Source organism: Lactuca saligna, chromosome 5, assembly GCF_052625555.1.
Source record: "Lactuca saligna cultivar CGN05327 chromosome 5, ASM5262555v1, whole genome shotgun sequence".
Classification (NCBI taxonomy): domain Eukaryota; kingdom Viridiplantae; phylum Streptophyta; class Magnoliopsida; order Asterales; family Asteraceae; genus Lactuca; species Lactuca saligna.
The window spans coordinates 218,097,195-218,109,558 of NC_136421.1; the positions used below are offsets into that span (position 1 = coordinate 218,097,195).

The 12,364-nt window shown below is 27.1% G+C and overlaps 1 protein-coding gene across 1 annotated transcript; it reads left to right on the forward strand.

Annotated features, from left to right (window-relative positions):
• Positions 1-7,613: 7,613 nt before the first annotated feature.
• On the forward strand, positions 7,614-8,626 carry LOC145044937 (stress-response A/B barrel domain-containing protein UP3-like). Its single transcript, XM_078993292.1, has one exon. The coding sequence runs from the start codon at positions 7,782-7,784 to the stop codon at positions 8,439-8,441; it is 660 nt and encodes a 219-aa protein (XP_078849418.1). The 5' UTR covers positions 7,614-7,781; the 3' UTR covers positions 8,442-8,626.
• Positions 8,627-12,364: the final 3,738 nt, after the last annotated feature.

Below are 12,364 nucleotides of genomic sequence, written 5' to 3' on the forward strand. Positions count from 1 at the left end.
TTACCACGATGTGGTATATAAAGCATCATGGCATGGGAGTGTCTGCCTCACCACGATGTGGTAATTTAATGACCTAATCGTGACGCTGACCTCCACACAAAACCTTGAGTTTTGGGATTTAGGCCCTATATAAAGGATATGAGGGCTAGGTTTTCGTCCATCCTCATCCCCCATTTCTCCAGAAGAAACACCCAAGCAAACCCTAGCCTCTTTTGATCATTTGGTGCTCATTTTGGTGTTTTGTAGCCTTTGGAGGGAGAAGAAGGTCTTATCCAGCAAACAAAGACCAAGCAAGCTCATCTCCAACTCTTTGTGCACATTTTGGATCTTTGTAATTCCTTCAAGCTATTATCGTTGTAGTAATACTAAATCTAGAAATGCATAAACCCTTTTCTTAACTTCACTAGTTTTAACCAAATCTATATATCTATATATCTATATATCTACTATAAAAAATGGTGAAAATACTTCAATCATATTCATTTGAAAATTACAAATTTTCAACCTCTAATCTAATTACTACATATCAAAAGGCTTTTTATAATCGTATTAAATATTACTTTAATAGTAAAGTTCTTCAGCTTTCAACTGATTAACTAACTATTATAAATTAAGAATTTTTTATAACTTATGGTATATTAATTGTTTGATATATATATATATATATATATATATATATATATATATATATATATATATATGTTTAGGTTCTATGGAAAACAAAAAACCCTAAAAATCATAAAAATGCATAAAAAAATATTTAGAGACCCCAAATTTTTTTTGACTGTTTATATAGAAAAATCGCTACTTTTACTTTAATTTCGCTAAAATTTTTTTAAAAAAAAACAAAAAAAACAAAATGATTTTTTATTTTTTTCAGCGATCTTATGAAAATACCTACGATTTTTTCATAAAAAAAATTCAAAAAAAGTTTTGAGATATATAAGTATTTTTTATACATTTTTATGATTTTTAGGGTTTTTTTGTTTTCCAAATAACCCTTCCTTATATATATATATATATATATATATATATATATATACATTTATATACATATATATACATATATATACATATATATATACATACATATATATATATATACATATATATATATATATATATATATATATATATATATATTCCATGGATGTAGATTATATTGTTAAGATTTCAATAATAAGAAAAAAAAAGACCTAAGAAGTTTGTAACATCCAGAATTTTAGGTATTATTCTTAAGTTCTCTTATGTCTTCATCTTGATTTTGTGGATTTTGACCTTACCACGATGTGGTATTTAGAGCATCATGGCATGGTAGTGTCACCCTCACCACGATGTGGTACTTTAATGACCACAGCGTGACGCCGACCTCCACACAAAACCCTAACTTTTGGGATTTGGGCCCTATATAAAGGATATGAGGGCTAGGTTTTAGTCCATCCTCATCCCCCATTTCTCCAGAAGAACCTCCCAAGCAAACCCTAACCTCTTTTGATCATTTGGTGCTCATTTTGGTGTTTTGTGGCCTTTGGAGAGAGAAGGAAGGTCTTGTCCAGCAAACAAACACCAAGCAAGCTCATCTCCAACTCTTTGTGCACATTTTGGATCTTCGTAATTCCCTCAAACTATTATCGTTGTAGTAATACTAAATCTAGAAGTTCATAAACCTTTTTCTTAACTTCACTAGTTTTAACCAAATCTATATATCTATATATCTATATATGTACTATAAAAATGGTCAAAATACTTTAATCATATTCATTTGAAAATTACAAATTTTCAACCTATTATCTAATTACTACATATCAAAAGGCTTTTTTATAACTGTATTAAATGTTACTTTAATAGTAAAATTCTTTAGCTTTCAACTGATTAACTATTATAAATTAAGAATTTTTATAACTTATGGTATATTAATTGTTTGATATATATATATATATATATATATATATATATATATATATATATATATATATATATATATATATATATATATATATATATATATATAGGTTTAGGTTTTATGGAAAACAGAAAACCCTAAAAATCATAAAAATGCATAAAAAAATACTTAGAGACCCCATTTTTTTTTTTTTTTTTTTTGACTGTTTATATAGAAAAATTGCTACTTTTACTTTAATTTCATTGAAATTTTCTTTGGAAAAAAAAAAACAAAACAAAACGATTTTTTATTTTTTTCATTGATTTTATAAAAATACCTACGATTTTTTCATAAAAAATTCAAAAAAAGTTTTGTGATCTCTAAGTATTTTTTATACATTTTTATGATTTTTAGGGGTTTTTTTTTTTTTCCAAATAACCCTATATATATATATATATATATATATATATATATATATATATATATATATATATATATATATATATATATATATATATATATATATATATATATATATTCCATGGATGTGGATTAGATTGTTAAGATTTCAATAATAAGATTGAAAAAAAGACCTAAGAAGACACACTATTCTACTTCAAGGGAGAACATAAGCAATAATTTTGTTGTTTGTTAGGCATTAGTCAAATAGATTATTAATATCACTTTCATTGTAGTTCTTTCTTCACATTAAAATATTTTTTCTTGAATCTCATGCATTTTAAACCCTCTTTTTTAACTTCCTTTCACCACATTCATTTGAAACTCTCATGACTTTTCAATTTCTTTACAATAATATTATAAATAAGTTAAATAATGTTCTATAAACAAGAAATGGTGTTTTACTATAATGTCTTCATCCCACATCGATGGTCAGAGTAAACAAGAGAATGTTTCCTCTTCTATAAATATGAAATGTTGTGAAATGTTTTAAATGGACCAAACCATGAGAACTTCCTCATGCCTACCTTTGTAGGATTTTGAAGGTATTATTTGGTGAGATTGTCTATATTGGCAAGTGTCCAGTTAACTTTTAGAATTCCAAAAATAGTTTTGAACTGAATTTTTTCAGGTTTAAACCGTGTTTCAGTTAGAAAAAAATTATGTAGTTGGGTATATTGAGTTGAACCGGAGCTGGATCAATTTGGACTGATAAAGGAATTATTTTTTTGAAACTCCCATGATTTTTCAAATTATTTATAATAATATTATAAATAAATTGCATAATTTTATATAAATATAAAAAAGCATCTACCTAACCCTAAAATTATAACGGTTTGAAAAATCACTTTGATTCAAAAGCACGAAATATATAAAAACCGTGTTTCACTAGAAAAAATATGTAGTTTGATATATTTAGCTGAATCGGTCCGAGTTTGATCTATTTGGATCATAAAAGAAGCATTTTTTTTCACTACATACATTTGAAACTCCCATGATTTTTCAAATTGTTTCAGATGATATTTTAAAAAAGTTACATAATGTTATATAAATATAAAAGAAATCTACCTAAACATAAAATTATAATTGTTTGAAAATTCGATTTGATCAAAAGCACGAAATATAGACGCATATTATATTTTATAAATGAATTCTTTTGATAATGAACTTTTGATCTTGAAAATACATATAAACAAACTTTCTATATTAAGTACCTAACTGAATTTATGATTTCAGAATTGAACAAAATGTTATTCAATAAAAACTTACTTTTTTGGATAACAACTTACGAGATTATAGAAAAATGGAACTATTGAACAATAAAGAAATGGTAAACAAGAGAAATGTGTTTTACTAAATAAGTTGAATAATGTTTTATTAACAACAAAGTGTGTTTTATTACAATGTCTTCATCACACATCGATGGTGAGAGTAAACAAGAGAACGTTTCCTCTTCTATAAATAGGAAATGTTGTGAAATGTTTCAAAGGGACCAAACTATGAGAACTTCCTTATGCCTACCTTTTTAGGATGTTGAGGGTATTCTTTGGTGAGATTGTCTTTATTGGCAACTGTCCATTTAAGTTTTAGAATCCCGAAAATGGTTTTAAACAATATTTTTTTTAGGTTCAAACAGAGTTTCAGTTGAAAAACTGTTATGTAGTTTGGTATATTGAGTTGAATCGATCTGAGTTTGATCAATTTGGACCGATAAAGGAAGCATTTTCCTTTCAGCACATACATTTGAAACTCCCGTGATTTTTTAAATTGTTTCTAATAATATTATAAATAAGTTACCTAAACATTAAATTATAATAGTTTGAAAAATAAATTTGATTCAAAAACACAAAATATATACAAACCGGGTTTCAATAGAAAAAACGTTATGTAGTTTGATATATTAAGCTGAATCGGTTTGATTTTGATCAATTTGGACCGATAAATGAAACATTTTTCTTTCACCACATACGTTTGAAACTCTCATGATTGTTCAAATTGTTTATAATAATATTATAAGTTACATAATGTTATATAAATATAAAAGAATCTACTTAAACATAAAATTATAATTGTTTGGAAAATCATTTTGATTCAAAAGCATGAAATATATACTCGATTATATTTTATAAATGAATTCATTTTATATATACTGACATTTTGAATCATGAAAATACATATAAACAAACTTTCTATATTAAGTACCTAACTGAATTTATAATTTTAGGAGTTAACAAAAAGTTATTCAATAAAAACTTAATTGTTTATAGCAACTTACGAGATTACTGAAAAATTGAACTATTGAACAATAAATTTTCTGGATAACGTTTTATTTTTATTATTTAATATTTTATTTAACAAAATGAAATTATTGGCAAATAAAGAAATGAGTTTAATTAAAATGTCTTCGTCCCACATTGATCGTGAGAGTAAACAAGAGAATGTATTCTCCTCTATAAATAGGAAAGGTTGTGAAATATTTCAAATGGACTAAGCCATGAGATCTTTGTTGCATCTAACTTTGTAGGACGTTGAGTGTATTCGTTAGTGAGATTGTCTTAGTCAACAAATGACCAATTAAATTTCCAAATTTCGAAAATGATTTTGGACCGTATCTTTTAGATTTGGATCAAGTTTAATAAGGATTCGAGTATCTTCTGGCTGAGTTAGGCAAACTCGCTTCCATTGGACGCCGAGTTTAAGTAACATGCCGAGTATTTGGTTGTGTTAGCTAAGTTTTACAACTCTGTATGTAATACAATTTAAAGTTTTAACCTTATAAAAGACATCACTATTATCATATGTTCTACATAATTATGGTAATATTTATGATACAAAACATTTTATTATTATTTAAGATAAAAAATTGTCTCTATTATCATATGTTGTACAGTTTGATAAAATTTAAGATAGATAAAAAGATGTCTCTATTATCGTATTTTCTACATAATTATTATATTTAATATAAACGTTTTAATTTAATATGAAATTATTATTTAATAGATAATAATAACGATTTATTTATTTTTAAAAATTAATTTGTTTTTCTATTTTAATCATATAACTTTGTATATGCAAAACAACTTCAAGTTTCAACCTTATCTCTGATAGTATAGTTCAACATAATAATAATACTAAAAATCATTTTTTATATTTTTTTTATGAAATTATTATTTAATTGTTAATAACAATGATTTAGTTACTTTTAATATAAATTATTTTTTTTATATCCCACGTAACGCGCGGGTATTCGCCTAGTATGCTATAAAAGGGGCATTTTTCTTCGAACCATATATATTTGAAATTTCATGATTATTCATTTCACTATTACAAATCAGGGGTGAACATTTTGTATCAATCCTAATCTGTAATGATATCGTAATGGAACTGTACCGAATTTAAAAATATGGGACAATACTCGATACTCTAAAATCATGAATTTAGGATTTGGTACTTTCGGTACCGGTACCAATAACGTTAATTTAGTATGGTACTCGTGATTAACTTCCAATCAAATTCGATATTTGAAAAATCAGGAGCAGCAATGGTCAGTATTGCTACTGTCCCACGCTCATCCCCACTACAAATCACAAGGTTTTTTTAATTGTTGATGATTAGTTGATTCATTGAAATGTGATGTTAATTATAATAAACATATTGATTAATATTTAAATATAAAACTAAAATATAAATGTCAAATTAACAAAAAAAAATATCGATCAAAAACTATTTTTTATAATAGTAGAAATTTTCAAAAAAAAAATAGTTTCTTAATAATTTAAAAACAACAAACTTTTAAATATAGTGTTTAACATTACAACTAAATCAAAATTTCAAACCCACATACAACCAACACATAGACTGATATGATTATAAAAACATATCTATCCAATTTTTAATGGATAAAAACTACTAAAAATCAAGAAATAGATCTACACTCACATCTATTAAATTGATATGGTCTTAATATTCATATATTTAAAATAATTAGAAATTGATGTGGTTTTAATATTCATATATTTAAATTAATTAAAATGTGTTATACTATATTACTATAAAAACAACTAATAACTCTAAATTAATTTATAATGATACAGTTATTTTTAATATCCAATAATTCTATAATTATATTATTGTAAACAATGCGTATATTTATCATAATTTTAATCATTATAGTTTTATTATTTCTACACGATATTTGGAATTTTGTTTAATCGTAAACTAGTTGTGAGACTCATATATTATATGAGTTAGTTTAAAAAAATAATAATATAAATGTCTAAATATTTGAGAACTTTGAATTTATAAGAAAATAAGAAAAATAATGAGTTATTATAATGAAAATGTTATCTATCTTTTAAATTTAAATAAATAATCTACTCTAATGAAGGTTTTTTTTTGATACATATCACACTCTAATTCAATTTGACAAATGTCATTTTGTGGTTATTTTGAATTTATTTCTTTTTCACATGTCATTTTATGAGTTTTTCTATTTTAATAAATTCCACATAATACTTTAATGTAATAATTACAATAAATGTAGTAATAAATGAATATCAATTTCATTAATGGACTTACCTTTTTATTTCAAAATTCTCAAATTAAAGCTCATTAGTTTATTTTGTTTATTTATTTAAATTTAAAAGATAAAAAAAAATTTAATAATTTATTATTTTTCTTATTTTCTTATAAACCCAAAGTTCTTAAATATTTTAGACATTTATATATATATTTTTAATTAATCCATGTAATAACCCATTTAATACATGAGTCTTACACCTCGTTTAAATAAATAAACAAAAAAACTAATGAGCTTTAATTTTTAAAATTAAAATGTAAGTTCATTAACGTAGTTGATATTCATTTATTACTACATTTATTGTAATTATTACATTAAAATATTATGTGAAATTAAAAAAATAGAAAAACTTATAAAATAACACGTAAAAAAAATTAATTCAAAATAACATTTGTTAAGTTGAATGAGAATGTAACAAATTGTAAAAAAAAAATATTAATAATAATAATAATAAAAAAAATAAAAAAAATCATTTATTAAAAAAATCGGATTGATTTATGTTTTCAAACCTGTTTCGGACCATAAACCGGTGTTTGTGTAATTAAAAAAAATAGAAAAACTTATGTTTCGTATAGAAGATCTCACTATGGATATTTTGGGCTTATTGGGCTTCCAAACGAAACAACTTTACTGGGCAAGCGATATTTGCCCATCGATAATGTCATGTTGATACAACCAACCATTAACAATTCACATGTTGTCTTCTTTGATTCTCTCCACGGGTTTCAGTTATGTTCACAAAAATGTTGTGTGCTCCATCACACCCGATTTCTGTCATCATTTTCAAATCCAATTCCCAACTTTCTTCCGCCGGTAGTCTCTCATCCTCCGCCGTAACCCCTACACACCGATCACATCAGCATGTCGGAACAACAGCAGATCGTTGAACACGTGGTCCTCTTCAAAGTAAAAGCAGATGCCGACTCTAGCAAACTCGCGGCTATGGTGAGTGGACTCAACGGCTTAGCATCACTCAACCTCACCCTCCACCTCTCCTTCGGACAACTCCTTCACTCCCGGTCATCGTCGCTTACCTTCACTCACATGCTTCACAGTCGGTACAGGTCAAAGGAGGATCTCCGGGAGTACGCCGTTCATCCTGAGCATGTTCGTGTGGTCAACGAGAATAAACCGATCATTGATGACGTTATGGCCGTTGATTGGATGTCTAATGGTGCTAGTGTCTCACCGAAGCCAGGGTCGGCGATGAGAGTTACCTTTCTGAAGTTGAAGGAGAATTTAGGGGAAATTGAGAAAGCTAGGGTTTTGGAAGTGATTGGAGGAATTAAAGATCAGTTTCAATCGATCGAACAGCTTAGTTTGGGTGAGAATTTCTCTCATGACAGGGCGAAAGGGTATACAATCGCTTCAATCGCTGTTTTGCCTGGGGCTGCTGATTTGGAGGCGTTGGATTCAAATGCTGAGCTTGTGAAGTTGCAGAAAGAGAAAGTCAGGGATTCAATAGAGAGCGTTGTGGTTGTTGATTACGTGATTCCACCTCCGCAGGTGGCTAACCTCTAATGGATGCCTGTTCCAGGTTCTTTACTTATACTTCTCTTCAAGTAAGTGTAACAGTATATTTAATCCGAAGTTGAATAAAATTGAAGTATGCGATGCTCTTGTGTTATCAATGTATATAAAACACTTGGTAAGATAAGATCTGTGATTTTCATCTTGATTTAAAGATTGTTTCATTATTTTGCGGATTTGTATGATTCAAGTGCAATTTAGAACTGTGATTTATCATTCCAAAAGTCCTTCTTCATCCCACTGAACCACCTTTCTCGCCATGTAGAACTAGACCTCTCTAATTTCATTTCAACATTTCACTCTTTTGTTGTTCGTTTTACCATCGATAGGAAAGACTGAAACAAGAATATATCCTCCTATCCTAACTCCTAAGTTTTCTTTCTATTTATTAATCTAACACCGTATAAATGGTGATAAAAATATATTCTGATAAAATTAATTATATTTTAAAAAGGTGTATTTTCAAGGATACGAAGATAATTAAAAGGAAAAGAAAAGAACATTTAACTAAAATGGATAAAAAGATAATTAAAAAAAAAATAGAATAGTATTTAATTTTTTCTTTATATTTCTAACACCATATGAAATGGTGATAAAAATATATTTTGATAAAATTAGGGGCCGTTTGATAGTTGCTGATTGAGTTAGATCTGACTGAGTTTGATGTCTGATCAGGTCTGGAGCTGACGGAGTCTGAAACTATGTTGTTTGATTATAGATCTGATTGGTTTTGCTGAATAATAAAAATGACAATTTTACCCTTATATCTGCAACACATTATTTAAAAACTCTAATTTTTATGGTTCTATTTTTAAAAAAATTTCTTATTTAGCTTTTACCAATTAGGTTTTTTTACCAATTAATTTCTTATAATTATCACTCTTAATATTTATCTGTTATTAATAAATCATTGTTTAAAAAGAAAAAAAAAACCACGTGACTTCAAGCCCCACCACCTAAACTATCTCTTTACTTTTATATTTTCTCACTTTTAAAATATGAAAGCTTAAACCATAAAAATTATATGCCGACAACATACAAGTCAGTTTTCATATCCTCTATTTTCTACTCCTACTCCCGTCGTGGCATATCATCGATTCAAGCAAAAACCAAATTTGAAGTTGAGTTAACCTTACATGTTTGCTTTTTGATGAAGATCTAGACATTTTTATTTCGCAATTTGGGGATTTTTAGTGTGTATTATCATCGATGAAGACCAAAACTGCCCCCCTTGCTGAAACTCTCGACGACATCGACCTAAGTCCAAGATCTCAAGACAACGACATGGTATTCTCCAATTTTAGATATGTCAGCAATTGTTTCTTTCATTTAGATGGGTCCAAGCCTTCATAGTTAGTATTTCCAGAAATTTGGTGTTCATCGTATTCATAGTGATGACAAAAACTTCACCCCTTTGGATTTTGATTTTTGTTGGCATGCATAAAATGGAGGGCAAAGATTGTCTTTTTTTCTTCATTCACTCGGTCGGCTATGATTTTTTGGAAGACCGAGTCAGTCAATTTTTTGGACCGAATCAGAAGTATATTTTGGATCAGATACATATCAAACATTATGTTCGAACCGAATAAGGAAAAAACATCTGACCAGACCCGGTCAGTACCAAATCAAACAGCCCCTTAATTATATTTTAAGACGATGTATTTTTATGAAGATAATTAAAAGGAAAAAAAAAACATTTAACTAAAAATGGATAAAAAGATAATTAAAAAAATAAAAGAGCATTTAAATTTTTTCTTAAATAAATCCTACAGTTTTAATTAGTTGCTCTACAAATCTCTAATGGTAGGTGATATTTCCAAGGAAGACTTCTAATATTTTCAAAGAATAATTAATGAATGGACTATTTTACCATTAATCAATTTAATTTAATTTTAATTTTGAATAATGAAGACAAAGAAAGATCTTTCCAAACTTTACACCCCTTTTTTACGTTGATCAATGCCAAATATATTTTACGATATTTAAAAAATTATCTTGCCTCACAATTACATATCTTTCTTGAAAATATTTAACCAATATAATATATTACATTTTATTTTGCTTTTATTTATTTCTTACAGCAATCGTGGTGAATATGGATTTTAGTAAATTTTAAAGTCACTTTGTTGTTATACATCGAAAAGGTTTAAAAATAAAAATATTCTACAATGTCAATAAATCAATTAAGTCTTAATATTGTTTATTGTTTATTGGAATAAGAGAAGTTTTGGAACTAAAAGTTGTTTGGTTACTCCTATTCAAAATTTATACTTATCAGTGAAGGTTAATCCATGCATTTTTTTTATTAATAGATGTTATAATCATATTAAGTAGATAAAACTATTATATAGTAAACTATTTAACAAAAGATACAACTTCAATCCAATACAAATCAAATAACAATAAAATGTCGTCCAACAAAATTATTCAAATTAATACATATCAAATCACAATAAAATATTGTCCAGCAAAAATATTTAAACTAATATATATATATATATATATATATATATATATATATATATATATATATATATATATATATATATATATATATATCAAATAATCAAACTATTCATATGACATATCATCATTTAAAAAAGTGGGATATGAATTTAGATCAAGTCAGTCGTTTTCATGACCTACATGACCAACATTATTATACACTTCATTGATCATTTGCATGACACGGGTAGAACTTGAATCTTTTTGTGCTTGTGATGATTCTACAAGCTCAAGTCTTGAAGGGTTTCGTGCGGTAGGATTTATCCTCTTTTCTTTTTTGATTTTGGATATCAATCCTTTGGTCGGCGAATCAAAGGCTCAAATAATATATTAGATTTAGTTAGAAGTTTAGTAATCATAGAATTAGCAAATTCTTTCTTACTTTGAGGCCATATTTAATATATTGAAGACAACTCACTAAGCAACTCATCAAATTTCTTGACTCCATCATTGTGTAAATCATCTTCTGAATTCAGACGTATCGTATCAATCCTCCAATGTGGATGAATAAGATTTAATAAAAGTGTCATTCATTCTAAATGTTTTATCTTGTGAGCACAAGGAAGACCCATGAGTGCCATAAAATGACCGGTGCAAGGAGTCATTGTACCTAAAAACCAAAAATATATTAAAGGTTAATGTAAAAATTAATGTTGTGCAACAATGTAAAACTATAAGCATTGTAAATATTACCATTTTTTATTTTTTTCATATTGCATATGTATCTCCTTTAATGCAAAATGAGATATATGACACAAAAGCTCTCTTAAAACAGGTGCATCACAATTATGAAGAATTTTGATTCTCTCACTTGCGAGTTTCACTTTAATCTCTTTGAACTCATGTTTGATTGCAAAACAAATCTTTTCTGTAACATCTTGAAAGCCACCTATAAATACTTGTAGATATTGTTTCAGTTAGTCATGAGCACCTTCAGCCATTGATGATGATCGATTACCAGAATGCAAATAGTTTTATGTCCAAACACTAACAGATTTTTCCTTCCATGGCAATCATTTTTTTTATGTACTCGATCGCACCTTTTTTCTTCTGATAAAACAACTCAATATCATCCCAATTATGCTAAAAATAGTTGTACTTGTTGCTAAAAAATAGTTGTACTTGTTGAATATGCTACATTATTCCAACTTGAGATAAATAGATCAAACTCTTTTGTATGTGGAAAATGCTTCTTGCAATTTGTCAACACATTCTTTTCAATTTGCCAAATACGTAAAAGGTTTGTCGTGTTCGGGAATACCATATTTATGGCATTCATTAATATCAACTCTCTATCATATATAATCATAGACGGTTCACGGTTTTCAAGAGTCTTCTGTGTTTGAGATTTCATCTAAAAACTTCTTTTTAACTTATAGACTTTTTGAAAAGTTAATAAGCTAAAAAAA